Here is a 22,982-nt window from a genome sequence, read left to right on the forward strand (position 1 = left end):
TATTATCTCATTCAGTTCTGTTTAATCTACATGTACCCCAACATCTATTTTTCTTCCTAACATTCAGTTTGCTCACCACATAGGTGGTTTGACCTGTAGAGTCCCCATAGTGTGGCCTTCACTGACTGTCTCCCCACAGTGTGGCCTTCACTGACTGTACCCCATAGTGTGGTCTTCACTGACGGTACCCGCACAGTGTGGCCTTCACTGACTGTACTCGCACAGTGTGGCCTTCACTGACTGTCTCCCCACGGTGTGGCTTAATGTGTCCCTGATCTCTCTATTCCCTGTGAACTGCTACTTGGGTCGAGAGACATTAGCAGTTTCCGCTTGATGTTGGGGGTTGGGCACGACTTCATAGCTGCTGAGTCTCTCTGTGATGTCAGAGCCTAACAGTCACTGCCTAGAGGCGCTCATTTATTCTGGATACCAAATGCTGCTGCTCTAATTCAAGCATCCTGTCTCCATTTGTTGTTGTTAATCCTCACCCGAGGATGTTTTTCCATTGATTTTTTTTTTTTTTAGAGGAAGGGAGGGGGAGAGGTAGAGAGAGAGAAACATCGATGTGAAAGAGACACATCAATTGGTTGTCTCCCATAGGCATCCCGACTGGGGGCTGGGATTGAGTCTGCAACCGAGGTATGTGCCCTTGCTGGAATCGAACCCGAGACCCTTCCGTCTGAGGGCTGATGCTCTAACCCCTGAGCAACTGGCTAGGGCTTGCCTTTATTTTTTTACCAAGAGAAACTTGCCTGGCTTATCAGTTGGTTATACACGATAGGGTAAATCCTGATTCTTTCCCTTTATTTCCAGTTTTTCAAATAATAAGTTGGTTCCCTATTGTCTTCCAAAGGTGACAGATTAGTCTCTGCTTTGAGGATCGTTATGAACTCGTAGATGCAGACATTTTTGATGGAGAGTCACTTTTTACCAGTTAAACGGTTCATCCTGGACTGAACTTTGCAAGAGGACAAAAATGAGAGGCTTCCATTCCATCTCTGGTTAGGTGTCATGTAAATTACACTCCCTCTCCCCCTCTCTTTCCCGGCTCCCACGGAAGGCAACCACTTCATCAAGTTCTTCGCTCCATGGTGCGGTCACTGCAAAGCGCTGGCCCCGACCTGGGAGCAGCTGGCCCTGGGCCTCGAACATTCCGAAACCGTCAAGATTGGCAAGGTAAGCGAAGCCCTTATTAAACTGGAAATAGACCGCTTTGGCTGGATTAATTAGCAGAGGAGCCCATTATTCATCCTGTGTGCGAAGTCGCAGACTTGATTTATGATTTCCATTTAGTGTGCCCCTTGATCATTCATTTCACCTTCACAGATGGCAGCCTGGTTTCGAGTGTGCTGGCTTTTCCACAGCCCAGAGATAAATTATGACTTTGGCTCCTTTGTTTATTTTGAAGCGATGGCCAATTCAGAGTTGGCAGCCCCCAAGCCCTTTCTGCAAAGATAGGGGCAGCTCTTGGAGAATGTTCCCTGGACGTACTTGGACGCCGTCCACATTCGATCTCACCCAGGAGCTCTTTGCTGGAGGACCCTCCGAGCTCGCACAGGCACCCGGGGACCCTCCGTGGGGAGCCCAGCTGCTCTGCTGCCTGGAACTCCTCCCAGCTTTTCCCACTTTGCGCAGAGCAGCCAGGAGTGATGTCTAACAACTTCTGTGTAACTGGATTTTCTCAAAATATTAGCCACTTCTGCACCATCAGGCACTTTTAATCTCATCCATCCTCTGGCACCCAGCAGACCATCCCTGCCTGGGCTTCTGCTAATAAAAATCTCATTGTCTACATTGCCAGGGGCCAGTTTGTATACAGAAGTAACGCTGTGTCCAGGAACTATATTTAATAAGATAGTCTGCTCAACAGGGTGAGATGTCAGAAGCATAACTTTGGGCATCAGATAGACCTGGCTGGCCAACCTGGGCAACCTTACACCTCATTCTTCTCTCGGTGAGACTGATATGAGGTCTAACCGATAGTCCTGAGGGTGGGAGTGAAGAGCTTAGCACGGTGCTTGGCCCGGAGCAGTGGCTAGTACATTGTAATAGTTGTTGTTAGTTCAGTGTTGCCTGCAACACTTTCAATAATATGTCCTAGAATGTATGGGTGTGATTACGATTTTATATTTATTGAACATTTCATGGAAGTCACTATAAAGCAATCTTCTTGTCCTCTGTCTTCCTATGCCTTGTATCCTTACTCTGTGTTTTGAACTTTGATGGGAGATTATTTTGTTCTCAGTTTATGCCACTAGAGCAGACACAGTCTAAGTGACTGTGCTGTGGTCCTTCATCCCTGGGCGTACGTGTGCCTGGGTAAGACTGGGCTCAGAGCACGCACCCCGCCCGATTTCAGTCTGCAGCGTCCTGTGCTTCAGTCCAGCACTTTTAACTGCTCTCTGATTTCAGTTCTTTGTTAACGTAGCATTTCCAGCTGCCTTTATCAACACAGTGAGGAACAACTTGGTCCCACAAGCTGATTTTAATACCAGTAGAAACGAAAGAAGTGACTTAGGATAAAATGTTTCATGAAAATGTTGAAAAGGAGAATCTTATGAACATTTAAATGACATAAAAAATCTGAAGAGCTGTGATAGTTGGTAAATTGAGTTTATAGAATTTGGGACATAGTCTAAATTTAATTGGACATCTTTTCAGTTTTATCTTTATCATATTCCAGGGACTTCTATTTGCAATTGACTACTTGCTCCTTTTTAATTTTAAAACTCCATAAGTTTGAACTGAGAATAAATGTATAAGCTGGCTGCCATTGTGACTGGTGGGCGTCCATCACCGACGCCAGGCCTGCCCCTCCCTTGGGGTCAGGCCAGGCTGCCCTTCTCCACTGATGAACCTGCCCAAGGTATTGCTCTCTAAAAGTGCTGTTTTCAGTGAGCAACGTCACTCATGTCTCTAAAGTGAACGTGGTCATCCTGCTCGCTTGGCGCGGGTGTCTTTGGGGCCACGTCTGCAGGGAAGGCCGCAGAAACGGCAGCCTGCTGGCCCGGTGGCTGCAGGTCAGGGGCATTAGAATTTTTCTTTTTAAAGAAACCCCGAGGGCCACAGTCATTTTTGTCAGGAAGGCTCACAGGTGCTGACTGGACGGTGGTCTTGCCTTGCAGGTGGACTGCACGCAGCACCACGAGCTCTGCTCCGGGAACCAGGTCCGAGGCTATCCCACGCTCCTCTGGTTCCAGGATGGCAAAAAGGTGCGTATTTGGGTCTTAGCCACAGTGGGCTGAGCTGTCGGGTGCTTAACAGGCTTGCGGATTGCCAGAATGGACGGTTTGGGCACCGGTTTAAAGGATACATGTAATGGAACAAAAATGCCTTTCTCTTAACTGATAAGATTTGGGTAGTGGAGAAAAACTGCCAGTTGTTATACTATTTTGAAACCTTTCATTTGGCTCAGGTGGTTACTAGAGTAACCCAAATCCACCGTCTTGGGTAACTGAGCTCTGGCCGTGGCCTCTGAGCAGGGTCCATGTGCCCTCGGTAAGGTTCCCGTCCCCGTCCCAGCTGGTGGGCAGCCTTGCAGAGCGCCTGTGGCGGCAGCCCAGGCTGTGCTTCGCAGCTCTGCAGAGGAAGGGGCTGTAAAGCTCTCACCAAAGCCAACCCCTCGGCTTATCATCCGCGCTCTCCCATTTAGATCCGAGCCTGCAGGCACCGCACACACAGCTCACACAACCAGGGGAAGGCATCTGACGGCAGGGTCCCGGTGGGCGAGGGCTCGCAGGAGGTTTGAGTGGCTCAAGCACTTCAGTGTACTAACTCGGCCGTGTTTCTGTGTGGCCCTTATCTGGACAGGTGGACCAGTACAAGGGAAAGCGGGATCTGGACTCGCTGAGAGAGTATGTGGAACTGCAGCTCCAGAGTGCAGACCACGGCACCCCAGAGGCCACCCCACCCCCGGAGGCCCCAGTGGGTGCTGCAGAGCCTGAGGCCGACAAGGTGGGTGCCCGCCCAGCACCGCCCACAGAGGGCGTTCTCTGGTGCTGGGGACACAGGACATGTGAGGACAGACAGTACTGAGCCATTCAGATGGCTGGTTACAGCTGACTTTTCAACACAAAACATCTTCTCTGACTATGTGTACATGTTTGTAAGGGGCAAACGGCAACATGGATGTGAGGAAAATCCCGAGATGGAGTCGAGATCTCTGGGAACTTCCTCCCTTTGATTCACTTATCACTGTACTTGAGGGTATTCGCTCTGAAAGCTTGTCTGCTGCCTCGTGGGCCCACTGTCTGTTCATTTCCACAACGTGCTGCAGGCATCTTACTGTAGCCTGCGGCTTATAAAGGCCATGAACGCTGGGTAGCAGGATAGCTGTGTGCTGGAATTGAAGGCGGGTGGCTGGAGGACATGAATTTGCTTAGACAGTGTCTGACTCACTGAGGGCATCTTCATTCTCAGGCTTTAGGGTCATTTGTTCTGTGATTATCAAGCCCTTGTTATGTTTCAGGCACTGTCCTGGGCCACCAGGAAGCAAAAGCAAGACCATGCCCCTGCCCGTGCCGAGCCGTGGGTCTAGTGGGGGCGCATGAGAGCACATGCATGCAGATGTCCCAGGGGCTCTGAGAGTGTGCAGGGCTGGCCGGTCACTGTGTGAGAGGAGGGGGCCACCAGTTTTCAAGGTGTCGCTTTTCAAGGCTGTGTGGTGATAACTGTGGACAGTGTATCAGTCTGGAGCTAAAGCAGGCCGTCCGCACTACGTCTATGTGTCTGGAGCTTTAGGTAGAAGCTATTGCTGGAGTTATGGGTTAGAATGAGATTTAAGGCAACTCAAAATTTTCCAGGAAAACAATGCTTGGATTTCCTAGCAAAGAGCAATAAGGCCTGTTTGTCAATATATTTCCAAAGCAGAATACTTAATGTTGCTACTTCAGTTCACACAACTGTACTTCATAGCATGGCAGGTCTTACCTGGGACGCGGGGGTGCCCGTGCTCCCGGGGAGAGGGCAGCGAGCCAGATGTGCCTGAATGCTCCCCGGTAACCCTCCAGCCCTCAGCATTTACAGCAGAGGTCATGGCGCGCTGGAGCCATCTGTCCCTGGGCCCCAGTTGTTTGGAATTGAAAAAAGCCAGTGGAAACCCCTCCCCATCCTCTCAGGGTTGGGGAGAAGGGGCCTCTTCGTCCCCACAGCCCATCCCTTAGTTGGACTCTTGCAGGTTGGGTGTTAGTTAAAAGTTGAAGTTTTGGTTTAAGAAGTAAACAAATGATTTTGTAGTTGTTATGACCACATATGTTAGAGGAGTGTGTGTGTCATGGTGGTTAGAAAGGTCATCCCAAATTGAGTATAATTATATACTATGGATGTTTTCATCAAACACAGAGCGGCTTCTATTTATAATGAAGTTTTCCACCATTAAGTGGGCCTTTCAGTGAGTGTGGCGTCCTGTTTCTGGACATAAAGAAAGATGGCAGTGTTCTACAATGCCCCTGGCACTCGGCGCCTCCCGTCACCGACAGGCTTACTTGAGGCCAGACTCAAGCGGCGCAGCCCTGGTACCTTCCGCCACATGATAAATCACCCATATTCCTGCTCTCCTGAGAGGATCGCAGATGTATTTTTGGAGAAACAGGAGACGTGGTCCTCTAAAGAGCTGTCACGGTAGAGTCACTTTGGAGCAGACTGCACCGTGCAGCCGGAGCTCAGAGGGGCAGCTTTTACATTTACTTTGAATTTAAAAATGGAAAGAAGCCTGTTATAGGTAAAGCACATCATTGCCTGTGCTTTTGTAACTGTTTGTAAGGTCCCTCTGTGACATAGAGGAAGTCATTTTTATGAATCCCTGTGATAGAGAGTGTCGAGTCAGTGAGAGGAGTCACGGGTACAGACTTCAGGAGGCCCAGTAAGGGGTGTCTGGGCTCTGGTCAGCGTGGGAGGCTCCGAGGCAGGGAGGTCTGATTCAAGCCCTGTCCACCTAAAGCTGACTGGTCCACACTCCCGAGCCCTGGGGGACAGCAGCTGCCCCTCACCCACCCTGGGCTGGGGCGGGGGAGGAAGGGAGCGAGTGCTGCACTGTCCTGCCACCTCCTCGAAGCGTCTCGTGGGCTCAGGATCCATGGACCTGTGATGAATCTCTGCCCTTCAGAGGCCACTGCTCTACCCTTTTTTGTCGTTTGTGAAATGCAAGTTGTGTAGGTAGTTTTGTGTGACCTTGGAGTAGGCATAACCATTCAGAATTATTGATTTGTCCTTCTGCAATCCCAAAGCATTATCCCCTGTGCTGTAAGTGATGTATTTCACTGTGGCTTTTCCATCCCTGAAGGGCGCTGTGTTGGCACTCACGGAAAACAACTTTGATGACACCATTGCAGAAGGAATAACCTTCATCAAGTTTTATGCTCCATGGTAAGTGGCTCCTTAATTAGAAACTACTTTTCCTCGTGCACTTCAGTCCCTTTGTATTTTTCAGCTCATTAGCCAACCCTCCAGGCTCATCCTGGGGCTCTGTTGTAGGAAATAAGGAAATGTTATCTTTATGCTCCTGTGTTCAGGTATGTTCCAGTTTGGTGGTATTCATGACCATTTATGGAAAATTGGGTTAATTTATTTTATAGTTTGGTCTGCTTTTCAGAAAACATAATGGAGGAGAACTATGGTGGTCATATAGGACTTAAGTTGTGGTGCCTGTGTGCTTCACCAAATAGATGGCTTGTTTTGGTTATATAACCCATGAACATCTTGATGTACTTCTGCTCCTTAGTCTATTTTATTTATTTATTTTAAATTCTTTGTTGTTGAAAGTTTTACATATGTCTCCTTTTCCCCCATTGACCTTCCCCCGCCCCCACTCCCTGTTGTCTCTGTCCATTGGTCATGCTCATATGCATGGATACAAGTCCTCTCTTTGAGATGCCATAGAGAAACCCAGCTGAAATCAGAGCCTTTCCTGCCACACGGTGCTCAGGGACCAGGCAGACAGGGACTGTGCACGGGTTTGGGAACAAGGCACCTGTGTGGGGGGAGGACGAGAGGCCCAGAACTTCCCTGAACTACTGTAGCTCTGGGTGTTCTTTAATTCCTTGAAACGTAGCAGTAAAACTGAAGGAAATGAAACACTGCGTTTGGGAATGCAGGGTGCTGGGAGTGTCCGTTCCGTATTTAAAAGCAGACAGGAAAGGTCACCACATGCCATTTTGCTATTTAGTTTGTTTCATTTCGGATATTCGTGAAAAACCATAATAGCAGAGATAAAAGTTAATGAGCCCTGCCTGGTTGGCTCTATTGGTTGGAGTGTTGTCTGGGCACTGAAGGGTCTCAGGTTCAATTCCTGGTCAGGGCACATACTTAGGTTGAGGGTTCGATCCCCAGTCGGGTGGATATGGGAGACAGCGGATTGATGTTTCTGACATCCATGTTTCTCTCTCACCCTCTCCCTTCCTCTCTAAAATCAGTAAAAATATATATATATAGCCTCAGATGAGGATAAAAAAGAAAAGGTTTTGAGCACATGACTTGCATGAGTTGTGCTGTTTTAATTCTTAAAAAATAGAAACGCTAGCCCAAGCCTGTTTGGCTCAGTGGATAGAGCATTGGCCTGCGGACTGAAGGGTCCCAGGCTCAATTCCGGTCAGGGGCACATGCCTGGGTTGCTGGCTCGATGATTCTCTCTTATCATTGATGTTTCTATCTCTCTCCCTCTCTTTTCCTCTCTGAAGTCAATAAAAATCCCTCTCCTTTCCTCTCTGAAGTCAATAAAAATGTTATATATATAAAAAAAGAAACACTAGTAAATAATGCCTTTAAAACTATTTTCTATTTTTAAAAAAAATATATTTTATCGATTTTCTACAGAGAGGAAGGGAGAGGGACAGAGAGTTAGAAACATCGATGAGAGAGAAACACCGATCAGCTGCCTCCTGCACACCCCCTACTGGGGATGTGCCCGCAACCAAGGTACATGCCCTTGACCGAAATCAAACCTGGGACCCTTGAGTCCGCAGGCCGATGCTCTATCCACTGAGCCAAACCGGTTAGGGCAATTTTCTATTTAAAAAAAAAAGAAAGCTATATAGATCAAATTTGAAGACAGCGGATCCCCTTTTATTGCAGGGGAGCAGTCCTTGTAGTCAGAAAAGGGACACAGGAGTTTTGAATGATTTAGTGCTCACACCACATCACCGAAGCTTGAGGGGAGCTGTGAGGTTGTTTTGAAATGTTGAGACCATAAGCAGTCAAATCTAAAATGTTTTTAGCGTTCAAGTGATTAAAAAAGCAACGACGTTTGGAGTCCATTTTGTTTCCTGTTCGTTTCCTCCTGTTCACGATGCTCGTAAACCAGTTGACCTGATGTACGGATCAGGGACCTGGTTTCAAAACCCAGACTTGTTTTCACACCAGCTTGTTTCCATCGGGTTACCCAGGAGTCTGCTTCAGATGGACTTTGCCATCTTTGTTTAGGAGGAGGAGGAAGAGAATGGGAGAATTTGGTGTTTTATAAACTTCTAGGCCATTGTTGACAGCCTCATAGAAAAACAAGGCTTGGCAGCGAAATGTCGGTGAGGGACCTGGACCTGGGACTTCAACAAAGCGGTCATTATTCCATTTCTAGGTGTGGCCACTGTAAGAATCTGGCTCCTACCTGGGAAGAGCTCTCTAAAAGGGAATTCCCTGGCTTGGCAGAGGTCAAGGTCGCCGAAGTGGACTGTACTGCTGAGCGCAACATCTGCAGCAAGTACTCGGTGGGTACCTGTGGGTGAAAACTCTTCTGGGGACGCTGAGCATCGGAGCTGGAATGTGGTATTGTTGTCTCAACCAAGATAACGCACTGCCCTCCTCCCTCAACAAAGTGCGATGTCTGTGTCCTTTTGAGATGTTTTGATTTTTTACTTTGAAAAGGAAGAGATGCTCTGAGAGAAAGGCTTTCTCCCTCTGTTACACACACCTTCCGGGGGTGGGGCGGAGGGGGCGGGTCTCGGCCTTGCTTCTGGGCAGTAACTGAGACTCCACCCTGGGGAGCGGGGTACCCCTGAATGCACATTCTCACTGACAGTCAGCTGGCTCGTAGTCTTCATCAGAGATAACGAAGTGGCTTTTTATTTTTTTACATATGCCAGCGTTCTGAAGTCGATGGCTGAATAAGGCAACATTGGAACGTAGACTTCCTCCTGAGAGGGCATCCCCACCAGCCAGTCCTGCACTTGGATTGGTCCTTTAGCTGTTGCCTCCTTCCGAGCTGCTGGCACCGTCTAATAGCCTACACGATTTGTGATTTGTACTGTTCTTTCGGTTGCTTTCCTAAAATACTTTTGAGGCTTCTGATATTTATCACCTCATCAGATTGAGAATAGATAACATTTTTTTTTTATCATTGGAAAATGCAGGCATTTTTGTGTGCCTTAAAATTCTCAAAAGAGGAAAGAGGTGAGCTACAGCTGAAAAATATATCTCCTTGAGGGTTTCGCTGCTACTCCGTATAGCCTGGGCACCACGGGAAGCTGGTCATAAACGCAGCCTCAGGCCCCACGCTGACTCCACCCGGCCCAGGTGCGCATGCACCAGGCAAGGACTGGGAGGCTCCCTTTGACACTAATCGAGGATGTAATTTTGGATTGGAAGCTGAATAAATAGCCCCATGGCTTTGCTTGCTGAACTAGCTGGTACTTTTTAAATGGAAATTTAACCATAGACTTTCCTGGCCACAACAGGAGGTGTTTTTCTGGCTTTATTTAAGTAATTTGTGTATGATTCAGACCAGTTTTCAAACTGAATTTTCTCTTTACAGGTACGAGGCTACCCCACATTGTTGCTTTTCCGTGGAGGCAAGAGAGTCAGCGAGCACAATGGAGGCAGGGACATTGACTCGTTGCAATCCTTTGTGCTGCGCCAGGCGAAAGACGAACTATAAAAGCGCAGGTGAAGCCGCCCTCCTGCGGGCTCCTGGACTGAGTGGAGGAGCACGTCGTGCGGACCTCGGGGAGTTTCAGGTGGTAGTTCCTCAGAAAGCTGTCTGTACTGAACTTGTGGTATCTTCTGTGTGTGTTAAGCCAACACACTCTACAGAATTTTTATTACGTTTCTCTAAGTAAATATGATCCCTTTGCAAACTAAGTATTTTCAGTGGCAATCTATCATCCCCTTTAACCTTCTCTTGATGGAATCTAAATGGTTTCCTTTGAGACTAAAACAGAGTTGAGGAAAAGTGAATCGCTGGACTATTTTTGGCTCCTGAGTGATTCTGGTGAAAGCATCATCCAAAGCACAGTTTTGAACTGCCCACGAGTCTGGAAAGGTAGTTGCATGGCGTATTGTCATTCCTCTGATCTCAAGGTCACAGCTAATCATGTGGTTGGTCTGTATCTTGGAGGAGATTTAAAAACAAACCCCCGCACCTCTGGAAGGCGCCTTCCCAGCCACTCCTGGATTTTGTTTCTGTTAATACTTCTCTCATCGCGAGAGGTTTGCCATAACGAAAGCAGCGGTACTTTTGACGTGTGCCTGAGTAAGGTCGCGCTGATGCCATAATCTTATGTGTGTGTCGATATTTGTCAGATCAGTTATTACTGTTCAAGGGATACTTCTGTCTGTTTCTCCTGGGTGAAAGGTTTCATTAGTTATGTTAACATTAAGTCAGGTTCCACGTGAAGATTTTTAAGATTTTAAGTCCATGTTTAAGATTTGCTATCTCCCGTGGAAAATGTGGGCCTGGAAAGTTCCACGAGGTTTGTCCTGACTGTTCTGTTAACTCATAGAAAGATTCTGGTGGTATCTGTCACCTGGGGAAAAGGACTAGATGAGCAGGTCCGGTATCAGGGGCCAGGGGACTTCCGCAGCCCTGCTACAGGGCCCTAACAAAGCAGTTTTAGTTCTGCTCCTGGTTAGTCCTAGGCCAGGGGTGGGGAACGTCTGGCCCAAGGGCCGTATAAAGGCCTGAGAAATCATTTGGTCTGGCCCTGCCCAGGCATTAGGGGTGAATTAATTTAATGTTTGACCAGATATAGCAGGCTAATTTTTAAGTTGATAATTTTGTATGGCCTGTGAATGGTGTTATAAATAACCAAATGGCCCTTGGCAGAAAAAAAGGTTCCCCACCCCTGTTAAAGGCTCTGTACATCGACTGCCTTCATGGAGATTGCCCCTCTGCTGTCTGAGGAGTGGGAGGAGTGGGATTAACTTTACCTAAAGACCAAAGAATGAAGTAGGCGGGGCTGAGTAGGCTGTGCTACCATCAATGCTAATGCTCTTATAATTCATGCCTCTCTAGTTATTAAACATTTTTACCATCACCCTTGGAAATAACCATAGAACTAGGCTCCCTGTATGTTCTTTGCCATCAAGTTACCTTTCATAATAACCCCTCTGTCTACCACTCTCACCCCACCTCCCGTGCTTGGGGGAGCCAGTCACTTGACACAAAGTAACTGGTGGTAAGAATCTTAGACACAAGAAGCATCTGCTGTCTGCAGCAGATGACAACAGAGCAGGATCTCGACCAGCCTCTGCCTTAAGGAAATCTTTATTAATTGTGTGTGGATCACAGATGTTCTTGTTAAAAAACCAACTTTTCAGGAGAAGCACAATCCTCATGAGTGGCTTCCGCTTTGCATCACGAGTCTTGTATTGAAAGAAAATCAAAGTGGTACAATTTGTTTACACTCTGATACTTTCTAAATAAACTCTTTTTTTTAAAAAAAAAAAGTCTGGTCTTTCCTTAAATGTTACAGCAAAACAGATATAAAATAGACAATAAATTATAGTTTATATTTACAAAAAAGCTGTAAGTGCAAACAGTTATAGATCATACATGTATTATTTAATCAGTTTAATATGAAATTGGTTTCCTAGTATATGATTGTGAGAAAGACATTTAAAAAATATTCTAAAATTAATCTGAGTCTTACTTTCTACAAGAGAAAACTGATTTCGATTCATCAACAGCATGGCCATCCAAACCCATTCCTAAAGGCTAGTGCCCCTCGCTCAGTTTATGTCCTTTGTTGGTTCTCACCTGTGACACGGAATGCTGTACAGTAAAAGGGCAAGACCTGTTTTACTGAAGCAGATGAGATATGAGAGCCAGCGTTCCTGAAGTTACTGTGCTTTCAGAGCCGTTCCGAACAGGAGGAGGTGCAGCACTGCTTTCACCTGTCACCTGGGTGCCGTGGCGGCCACTGAGGATGCCCCACCCCATGGTCTCCTCAGAGCACCAGCCTTCTGCCGGTGGTGCTCGCAAAGGAAACCGCAAATGGGGGAGGACTGACGTGTGGAAATCACATGGTTTGTTTTAACTGAAATAATTCTATTTTCACACCAACAGAACGCCAGCACAAACAGGTAACAGCAGTTACTGGACAAAAGGCACTTCCACGGGGCCCTGATTATGGCTTGGGCTGTTGATCTTATATGAAATTGGCCTTCCTGGGAATGAAATCCTTGAATAGAGGCATTCCCCCCGCCCCCAATTTCTGTTAACTGTAAGATCTATTTTTGAGAAACATTCTAAATTGGCTGATACTTCAGCCAAGAATACTTATACTTTTTTAAAATTATTTTCCCTGTTTACTCAATAATACCACAAATAGCTTGATAGAAAGCTAAAACTAATTTTGGTGGGCTTTTATGGGGGAAGAGGAACCCCTCAAAGTTCTGTTTCTGCAATGTCCAGATTCCATACTACAGACATTCAAATAGCCTCCTACAGACCAACTACTCACGTTATTTACTACATGGGCAAATCATTACTGAGCCCCTTTAACGTCTTCCTTGGGCAGTAAGGCACCAACCGGCAAGAGATGGTTTCAAAGTCATCATCCCACTTTCACTGCGTCACTGTGCTGCTTAAGGCAGGTGTAAGCTAGGAGTCCAAGGCAGTACCTCTGGCCCCAGCAACTAGTTTCAAGTTAGTGGCATCCACAAGCTCTTACAACCATATTCCTGTATTTCTTCAAGATAACATTGGAGTTGTCATCAAAGTAAAGAACCGAGATGGCATTTAGTTTAGTTGGCGCACAGCACGGTTTAGGGACATACTCAGGATTCATAAGGTGAACCTGTTCCAAAACAGAAGGAGGAAATGGTTCCATCAGAAATGACCTGGTCTTGGCTGACGCCTACCTATGCAGTGACAAAAGGCTCTGAGAGCTCACCAGTGTCTGGACGATCGCATGGTTCGTGGCATTCATATGTGCGTTGAGTGGGAAGGAGCATTCTCCATCACAGTAATTGGCAGCATAGCCCTTGGGTGCAATGATCCAGTCCTTAATGTAAAAAAGCAAAAGCAAGCAACAAAGAGACGATGAACATACACTCTGTGCTCTCAGTAATCCTGTGAGAAAAATTACTCCCATGGACAGCTAAGGAGACAGATGCAGGAAGGTCAGTTTCACAGGCAGGTGGCAAAGCTGGGTATGAACCTGATGGTGTAACTCCAGAGCCCTTGCTCTTTCCACAGGCCCAAATGGCATTTAGCTGCTACCTGTCTGCCAAGCCTAGAAGCACATGGGGTTGGCTTTATGTACTTGGACTCAACAGAGCCTCTCCAGGAGCTTGGAGTACTCCCTGTCATGCCACCTGCATATGGAAACTATCTTCTGTCACATGTCATCTGTAATTTGCTTCTTATAAGCTGTGGTGACTCAGGTGTGGGGCAAAACCTTTGTGCTCTTCTAGATAGTTTGGGTGAGCTGATTTATAGCCATTGCAGAAGTTTAACTATTGATCCATTTTCCCAACCCTTTCTCAAAACAATTTGTTTAATTGGTAAATGTAAATACATACCCTGTGGACTTTGAAAGAATGAGGAAAGAGTATTGGAAAAGGTGGCTATTGATTTTGAGGTACACAGAGCTGGGGAACCCTGGGCTCCCTGGAAAGGTGCCAATAAGGGCTGTGTGCACACATAAGCCAGGCCTTCACCCACCTCACTCCAAGAGCCTGGGCATTTGGAAGGGCTCCTATGTACCTTCATGGGAAGAACCATCTCAGTCCTAAAGCTCAGGATCTTGGATGATGGCTGCTGCCATGAAGATGAGAAGGGCCCACTGAGAAAGGAACTTTGTCCCCCTTGTACCAAGAACTCACCTGCCATCCCAGGTCTTGGAAGCTCACATAAAGCTCATGCTTCCTGCAGGCTGTTTTTAACTCACTGCTGTTGTAATCTGTTGGAAAAGAAAAAACATTAACTCATTCATTCCCTCACCAGGCATTGTATTAGGCTCAGGATAGCAGTGCACAAGGCCTCGGCAAGACACAAATTTGGTCACCAAACAGCTCCATCAGGTTTCCAGTAGCTTGGGTGTTTTACACACTCTGTCTTGTCCACTCTGGGTTTAGTGCTGGGCACACTCGCAAACGATACATAATATTGACCTGAATGGAATCTTTTTTTTTTTTTTTGAGAGAGAGAGAACGACTTGTTGTTCCACTTATTTATGCATTCATTGGTTGATTCTTGTATGTGCCCTGACCAGGGATCGAACCCACAACCTTGGTATATTGGGACGATGCTCTAACCAGCTGAGCTACCTGGCCAGGGCTGAATGGAATCTTTTAAGCAACAGATGTTTGTTGTGCAAGGTCTATCACCTGTCATTTGCATTATATTTGTGCAAGGTCTATGAAGGGGGTGTTCCTATAATGAGCAGGCCCTGATCCGGAGGCCCAGGAGTCGGGGAGAGAGGGAGATGCTGCAGCAGAGGCCATCCTCATCGGCACTGTCCTCTGGCCTCTCTGCCAGGGTTGAGCCCTTTAACCTGCATTTAAGCAACAACTCCTAAGCCAGTAGTGCCAGTGAGATCTGCTGCTGTGTATATGCCCCCTGTGTGCAATTCAGGAGCTACCAGTCTGGCTTAACCTAATCATTGGCAAGAGGAATGGCAATGCCCTGATTCATTAGGCCAGTGGTCGGCAAACTGCAGCTCAGGAGCCACATGCGGCTCTTTGGCCCCTTGAGTGTGGCTCTTCCTAAGCCTTAGGAGTACCCTAATTAAGTTAATAACAATGTACCTACCTATATAGTTTAAGTTTAAAAAATTTGGCTCTTAAAAGAAATTTCAATCATTGTACTGTTGATATTTGGCTCTGTTGACTAATGAGTTTGCCGACCACTGCATTAGGCCAATTGTAGCGCTCTTGTGTGACATGCCCTTGGCTAGGCACATGGTAAAAAGGAAGATAGGTTAGACAACACTTTTGTCCTCCAGGAACTTAGAGAATCAAAAGGGTAGTGTGAGACATGTACAAGTTCAGGGTGGGAGTGAGAGGAAAGAGAGCAGTTCTATTGGAATGGGTTTAAAGATGTGAAGAGTCAATGGACATAATGTCAGCGAAACTTGATCTTGATTGACTTAGAACACTAACCAAACATTTGAATTTTCTACCAGAGGTATTAGGTAAATCTTTAAAAGTTTTGTTTTTTTGTGTCAGGGAGTGACACGTTCAGAGCTGGGATTCTAAAGGATAGATCTGATGATAGTGGTGTTTGAGAGTTCCAGAGAGGGGAGAGGGATGAAAGGTAAGAAGACTTTGGAGAAAAATTCTTAATCTACAATGAACTTTGATGAATACGAGAGCCTGGGGCCATTTGCATGCTACCTCTTTTTTTTATCACATGAGCCAATAAATTACCTGAATACTTAAAGTCTGTCTGAACTGAGTTTTCTGTTACTTGCACCCCTGGACCTCCTGGCCCTGAAGCAGAACTCAACATGCAGATTTCATGATTATGTAAGAGAAAGAGACGAACAGTACCAACACAGCCCAGCGACCTATCCTGGAAGGATAGACAGGCTATGTTCTGTAGTGGTTTCTAATTCTAAATTTATTCATTCTCCTCACCTGCCTTCTTCACCTCACAGAACCACCCTCGCTGTAACTTAAAGTACCTGGGAGAAGTGAATGCAAGACCACACTTTTTCACAAGGCAGGACACCATGGACTCTCTCAGTAAAAATAAGCACACACCACCACAAAACGACAAATTCCTCCTGTTGAAAATAATCTCTCAATGAAAAGAATTAACCACACAAAGAAATAAAGTATCCTGAGAGAGAGTTGGAGTGCAAGATAGAAAATATAGGATCCCAGAGATTCAGGCAAGAGTAGTCTCTGAATGTGGTTACAGAAAATGAATATCTAAAATGATGAAAGAGTTAAGAAACAGAACTGTAAAGCAAGATAATAGGGAAAAGAACAGGTGAATTTGAAACAGAGCCAAATAAAATTTTATAAAAACCACAATCATTGAAAACAACAAAAGGGATGAGCTAAACATCAGATTAGATATAACTGAAGTGAGAATTAAAGAATTGATCAATATTTGAAGAAACTTGCCAAACGTTATTTCTAGTAGAAATCTCTGAGGAGACTAATGAGAACTAATAGTTGAAGGCATAAATACCTGTGAATTTTCTAAAAAAGTATGCCTTTCTGAAAAAAGGCAAACTTCTTTAAATTGAGAAGGCACCAACGAGTCCTAAGCAAAGTAAGTAAATTCCTATCTAACCATATCTGGTGAAACTAGTATATCAAACACATAAATTCTTAAAAGCAACACTGAGATGAATAGAAAATTATCTACAAAGGAACACAAAGTAGATAGCAAATTTCTCAACAGAAATAGAGAACATAAAAAATATCAAAAACTATGCCATCAAACTAGAATTCCATACCTAGCTATAGAAGTCATCTATTGTTTGGCTACCCAGGTTCCAAGAACACTTATCATTTGGGGAAATTCCTAGATAGGTAGGAATCAAGGTCCCATTTCCAACCACAGATAGCTACTGTATTTGTCCCCTGGCAGTTAGAGTATAGCCTCCTGACTTCATCAACCCAATGCACCCACTTTTGAGAGAGTGACTCAAAGGGGAAACTAAGAATGGGTGACATGGCAGCAAGTGTTCAGGGTGCTGGCTCCAGTGATAGCATTCAAACCACAATGTCCCCATGACCAGGTCCAAGCTAGACCTTGATTTTGAGTTTGGTTCTCCAGCCTTGTTGGTTGGATGAGTTCCCTGATACATGTAAATTATTTTTCACTTTAAGTAAATTAGAGTTTGCTTCTATTCCAAGTAATCAAGAGCCCTGAGTAGCTAAATTATTATCCATAGAGAATAGGGAACACAGGGTGGAGTGGGACCATTATTTCATATAGGATTGGTGAGCTCATCCTTCTGTTGGAGTATCTCTTAAGCAGAGACCTGAAGGAACGTTGGGGGTGGGGCATGAGTCTATCTGAGGGAAGAATAATTCGTACAGCAGGAATGACAAATGTGAAGGCCCCGAGGAAGTACCCGCTTGGCATATTCCAGGAACATCTGATGGAGACTGCTATGTGTTTATTAAAAACCCATCTATCTACCCCTGGGGCACAGAGCTATTTGACATTCCCAACTGCAGTTAGGTGTGGCCATGTGGCTGAGTTCTGCCCATAAATGTGGAGAGAGGGGAGGTATGTCGCTCCCAGGCCTGGCCTCCTAAACTCACCTGCAGCCCTCCACTTGCTCTTTCTTCTCCTGCCAGCTACAGGCAAGAGTCAGTCTTCCAAAGACACCGTGGTCCTGGTCCTGTTGTACCCTTGAAGGTGTCCTATGTTAGATAAGTTATATGATCCCCCTACTTATAGTCTCAGCCTGGAATGTTCCCTGCCCAAACTCATTTGGACTGTGTCCCCCAACATAAACTTCCTCTAAAAGACCTTCTCTGTGCTGGGGACCAAGATCATCCCAAAATCAAGCCTGAAATTGTTAGCCATGTGAAAGGCAGGGATTTCTAGGCCAGCTTTCCTTCCCAGGTCAGTGAACAGGCAGTGAAATATAATAAAGAATATATCTGGTCTTGACAACAGCATGGATGGACCTGGAGAGCATTATGCTAAGCGAAATAAGCCAGTCAGAGAAGGATAAGTATCACATGATCTCACTCATTTGTGGGATACAATGAATAACATAAATTGATGAACAAAAATAGATTCAGAGACATAGAATCATTGAACAGACCGTCAAATCTCAGAGGGAAGGCGGGGTTGGGAGGTGGGGATGGGAGGGCAGTGTTGAGAGGGTAAGAGATCAACCAAAGAACTGGTATGCATATAAGCATAACCAATGGACACAGACAATGGGGAGGGGTGGCGGGGCAGGCTGAGAGAGGACAATGGGGGGAGGAACATATGTAATATTTTCAACAATAATTAAAAACAAAAGAATATATCTGGTCTTTGTCCTGGTTCCTGGCACAAAGCTATGAAAACCATGGAATTTCTTAATTGATAAATTCCAATATATGATGGTTCCTAGATAGCTTCAGGATAGGGGCTGGTCACCAGAAAGACTAACTACTTGATTAGAGGGTTGGGCCAGCCTGACCTCCATGGAGGGAGACTGGATAACATGGCCAGGGATTTAGTCAATCATGCATAGCAATGAGACCCACATAAAAACTCTGGACACTGAAGCTCTGTGGAACTTTGGGGTTGACAAACAGACTGGCATGCTGGGAGAGAGAACCTCCCAGGTTCCATGAGGAGAGGACATGGACCCCTCCTCTCCCTCCCCCTCCTTCCCCCCCGCTGGAGAGCTTGCTCTATGCAGCTCTTCCTCGTGTGCATCCTTTATAATAAAACTGTGATCCTAAGTACTAGGTGTACTGGTTAATAATGCGGATTTTTTTCAATAGATGGAGTTGCACATATGTTGATATATATGCGATTTGATATGTATGCTATTTTGTTGTAGTGACCAGCTTTAAAACTTCATATGTCAAATTTGCTGAAGTTGTTAACATCATAGATATTTTTACGCTTAAAAATGTCAAATTTCATGCCAAAAAAAGAGCATTTGTGGGAACTTTTAATTCATTACTTTATTTTGAAGAAAAGTGCTGCTGAATACTTCAGGAAGCTTATGGTGAACATGCTCCATCTCAAGATACTTGTGAATGCTGGTTTAAACGCTTTCAAAGTGATGATTTCTATGTGAAAGACAAAGAACGTCCAGGTCAACCGAAAAAGTTTGAAGACCAACAATTGCAAGCATTATTGGATGAAGATGCATGTCAAACTCAAAAACAACTTGCAGAAAGATTAAACGTTGCTCAGCAAACAATTCTGATAGTTTACAAGCAATGGGAAAGATTTTAAAGTAATTTTGCTTCATGATGATGCACCATCACACACTTCAAAACCAGTTAAAGACATGTTAAAAGATCTTGCCTGGGAAGCAGTAACCCACCGCTGTATTCACCAGACCTTGCTCCTTCAGATTACCACTTGTTCCGATCGATGGCACATGCACTTTCTCAGCAGCACTTCAAAACGTACAAAGAAATGGAAAATTGAGTCTATGAATGGTTTGCCTCAAAACAAGAAAAGTTCTATTGGGACAGTATCCACAAATTACCTGAAAGATGGGGGAAATGTGTAGCTAGCGATGGACATTACTTTGAATAAAGCACTTTTGATGTTTCTCTTGAAATTATCGTGTTTTCTTTGATTACGAAATCTGACATTATTAACTGGTACACCTAGTATAGTGCTTTCCTGAGTTCTGTGTTATTCCAGTGAACTATCAAACCTAAAGGTGGGGTGGTCATGGGAATCCCTGAGTTTGTAGCCAAGTCAGACATAATTGGCAGGCTGGGGACCCCATTTGCAGCTGGCATCTAAAGTGAGAGCGGTCTTGTTGGGGACCTTACCCTTGAACTTGTGGGTCTGGGTCAGTTCCAGGTGGTTGGTGTGATGACTGAATTGGATTGCAGGACACCTAGTGGTGTCAGAACCAAGACAGGGACGACTTCTGCACGTCTGGATTCCCAGTGTCTCCAGCAGCCAGAACCACGGAGATGGAGTGAAAAGCTTCACTTCTGCCCCCACCAGTCCTCACTGTCTGAACCTCCTGCTCACTCACTCCATGCTCAACAGAGAACTTTCTCCATAAGAACAGCTGTTTCTTTTAGAGCCAGATGCTGGCATTTTGTTGATAAGTAACAATGGGGTGGGGGGAGGGAGGAATTGGGCTCCTGTTTTTCTTCCTACAGACACACTCAGGCCAGACTTAAGTTTCCTTATAACTCCATGTTAAGTGCTGGCAGAGGATGTATAAATATTTGTGAAGGTCAATTTTCCTCAAAATACTTGTCTTCTGCTCAGGGCCAGGACCCCGAGTTCCACAGTGGAATGACACTGCCATGCCTTGTTTGGTTTGTAGGGATTCACAGATTGCAGAGAAACCACCCCCCGCCCCCCACCCACCTTGATATGTGGTTAGATGGATGGTCTGGATAGAGCCAGTGAAAATTATGCAGTTAAAATTGAACAGGCACATAGCTAGCCACTCCAGTGGGATAAAGGAAGGCAGCACAGCTTTGTCCAAATGGCTCACCAATCAAGGGAAGGGCAGAGAAGAGAAGGCCTAGAGCTGAAGAGATGCGAACCCACTAACCAGAGCAACAGAGCAGAGGCTGGCAATGCCACCCCTGGGCAGCAGTCCTTGGTCTGACTCGGGGGCTGCCTGTTTCGATTCACGAGAACCACCAGGGAGGGAGTCTGAGCCCCATCCAGACCTGCACGTCAGAATGACCAGGAATGGGTCCCCTGCTGCCCGGGTGAGTCTGCGGACTCTAGACCTTGAGATGAGAGGCTCATAACAGGTGCAGCGTCAGCCCACTCACACACGCTCTGTCCCAAGACACCAGCCCTCCATGCACGTTCCCGGACGCAGCTATGGTGAAGGTGGGTCTTGGTTGTGAGAGAAATTTTCAGGGGATCTGGCTCTTTCAAAGTGGAACATAAAAAGCGAAATCTGGATCTCTAATCATTCCATGTGGTTCCTTGGCCTAAGAGTGGAAGGCAGGGCAAGTGCCACCAACCCCACTGGGAGTCTGGCCCAGCCAGACCAGGCCCAAGACGGTCATCCAGAGTAACCTGGACAAGCAGGGCCCAGCCATAGGTGGGCTTGGGCAACACACTCTTAGGTGACCAGGTAACAAAATGTAACAGCCATGAGACCCCAGGATAAGCTCCTCCACCACCAGAGGCAGGCGGCTGCTAGTGCGCGCGGAGCAGGAGGGAAACAGTCTCCCACCACAGACCTTCCCGCTTCCTGTTCATCAGAAGCATCTTCCTCGCCCTCAGCAGCACTGCCTCCCAGCGCCCACTTCATAACCGGCTCCAGCAGGGAAAGCTTCGGAGACCAGAGACCGCTTAAAACCCCAATCATTGCCCTTGTTTCCAAATAAACATTACAAACATTTAAACGGAGTTTAAATCGGTTTCATCTCATAGGAAGCTTCAGAGCTGCAACCGGGGAAGGTGAGAAACATTAAAGTTCCAAGACACGCCTGCCCGGTCACCCTAGGGAAGGCCTTTCAGCAGGAGCTCCGCGCTCCGCAGTGGGAAAGGCACCGGGACTGCCAGGCGGACCGCACGGTCCCTCTCGGAAGGAAGGGAAGTAGAAGAGAGTGGGCGAGAGGGCCAGGCTGCAGCACCCAAAGTGTGTCTTTATTAAGTCTTTATTCTTCCAGGACTTTGCCAAGGGGGGTTGCATCTCCTCCAGCCTTCTGAACGATGAAACCAGTAGTACCGAAACACAGAAGTCCCGTGTCCATTGCTAATGGTCAAACTGGTAACCAGTGTCTTCCATTTCTGACTGTGGCATTAGCTGCCTCAGTGGCTGTGCCATCATTTTTCGCCTGTGTCCTTATGATCTCTGACTCTGGGTTACCTGGGGGCCGGGGACACCCGGAGGTGCTGGGAGGCGAGTGCAAAATGAGCTGCTCGCAGATGCGTCTTCCTGGCGTCCGGCTGACGGCAGGAGGGTGTGGTGATCAGGCATCTTGTCCTTGCAGATACCTGAACGCCCACATCTGAGAGTCCTGCTCAGGGTGGGGACGGGGATCAGTCACATCTGGTGGGCGGCCCCAGGGGCTGATGCTGCGGCTCCCAGCACACAGAGCTCGTCATGAATCCCTGTGTTCATCCTCATTCCCATCTTCTGGCCCCTCCTAGGCCACCTTGTCCCCCTTCTGTTTCCTTTGTACGTCCCATGCAGGCTATGGCTGAGAGACGGTCTTCCTGGTTCTGGCTGGGAGCTCTTTCTTCTCAGCTCCGTTGGTGACCCTGGCCCTGTGGTCGTTCTTTCCTATGATGGCTGGGCCCACATGACAATGGGGGCCACCCCACAAGCCCCACTCAGCTCAGGCAAGCAGGACACTGCAGGGAGCATTTCTCTAATTCAGTGCGGGCAGGGCAGGGTGCTCTGACTGCTGCATGCACCGCTGGCCTGCCACCTCCTCACAGCGTCTCCATCCCCAGGCAGCGGCCACGTACACTGCATGTTTGCCTCCACCCCAAACACGAGGGGCACATCCCACAGCCCTAAGAGGACATCGGGGTCAATTCCATCTGCACGCCCTGCATCTGGCCCTGGAAAGCCACACATGCAGGAGCCATGTGCTAGGAGAGCCTGGGCGCTGCTGGTTTATTTCTGAGGCGGAATCACTTAGTGCACTGAATGGCAGGCTTCCCTTGCACGAAAGACCAGGAGGGTCTTAGGGCAATGAGCCCTGGATGTGAAGGGCGATGATACTGATGTGCAGGGCAGGCGACATGCAGGGAGGGAGGCTGTGTGGCCAGCTTGAGGGGCACCATCGCAGCAGAGTCTGGACCGTGCAGCCACCACCTGAGGACCCCAGGGAGGTGGCTGCACCTGAGCCACAGCAGCTCAAGCCCAGCCCCGGTCCCGGGGATCCAGGCAGCCCACCCACTTTCCTTTCCAACCCCAACAGCGGAGGAGGAGAGAGAAACCACAGGAGGAGAGAGAAACAGCAAGGAAGACATGGAGAGGGGAAAGGCAGAAAAGAGACAAAGGCAGGGCAACCATCCAAAATCAGGCGAAAGGGAAGAAGGGTGAGGCGTGGGCAGGTGGAGCCTCCCCTGCTGGGGCTCCTGCAGAGGGGCTCCCGGCTGGTGGGCTGCCCACAGGCCTCGCCACTGCGGCCGGCCACTGTCCCTGCTCAGCTGGACGCACGCTCAG

At 47.1% G+C, this 22,982-nt stretch overlaps 2 protein-coding genes across 5 annotated transcripts in view; one reads left to right on the forward strand and one right to left on the reverse strand.

The window, feature by feature from the left end:
* TXNDC5 (thioredoxin domain containing 5) overlaps positions 1–11,652 on the forward strand; it is a 30,707-nt gene extending 19,055 nt beyond the window's left edge. The window contains exons 4-9 of one of the 4 annotated variants that reach the window (XM_006103871.3): positions 1,061–1,176; positions 3,126–3,212; positions 3,811–3,954; positions 6,281–6,363; positions 8,567–8,696; positions 9,740–11,652. In XM_006103871.3, coding sequence (XP_006103933.1) covers positions 1,061–1,176; positions 3,126–3,212; positions 3,811–3,954; positions 6,281–6,363; positions 8,567–8,696; positions 9,740–9,862 — 683 coding nt within the window. In that variant the 3' untranslated portion in view covers positions 9,863–11,652. The remainder of the gene's footprint in view (positions 1–1,060; positions 1,177–3,125; positions 3,213–3,810; positions 3,955–6,280; positions 6,364–8,566; positions 8,697–9,739) is intronic. The other 3 variants (XM_023745094.1, XM_023745096.1, XM_023745095.1) reach the window with 3 other exon arrangements.
* A 1,125-nt stretch (positions 11,653–12,777) lies between these two features.
* The window catches only part of BMP6 (bone morphogenetic protein 6), a 42,885-nt gene continuing 32,680 nt past the window's right edge, over positions 12,778–22,982 (reverse strand). Inside the window, exons 5-7 of the mRNA XM_014446221.2 lie at positions 14,035–14,111; positions 13,101–13,211; positions 12,778–13,004 (exon numbers count right to left, since the gene is read on the reverse strand). Of these exons, the coding sequence (XP_014301707.1) occupies positions 12,855–13,004; positions 13,101–13,211; positions 14,035–14,111 (338 nt within the window). The 3' untranslated portion in view covers positions 12,778–12,854. The remainder of the gene's footprint in view (positions 13,005–13,100; positions 13,212–14,034; positions 14,112–22,982) is intronic.

The sequence above is a fragment of the Myotis lucifugus genome, unplaced genomic scaffold (genome assembly GCF_000147115.1).
Source record: "Myotis lucifugus unplaced genomic scaffold, Myoluc2.0 scaffold_516, whole genome shotgun sequence".
Taxonomy (NCBI): domain Eukaryota; kingdom Metazoa; phylum Chordata; class Mammalia; order Chiroptera; family Vespertilionidae; genus Myotis; species Myotis lucifugus.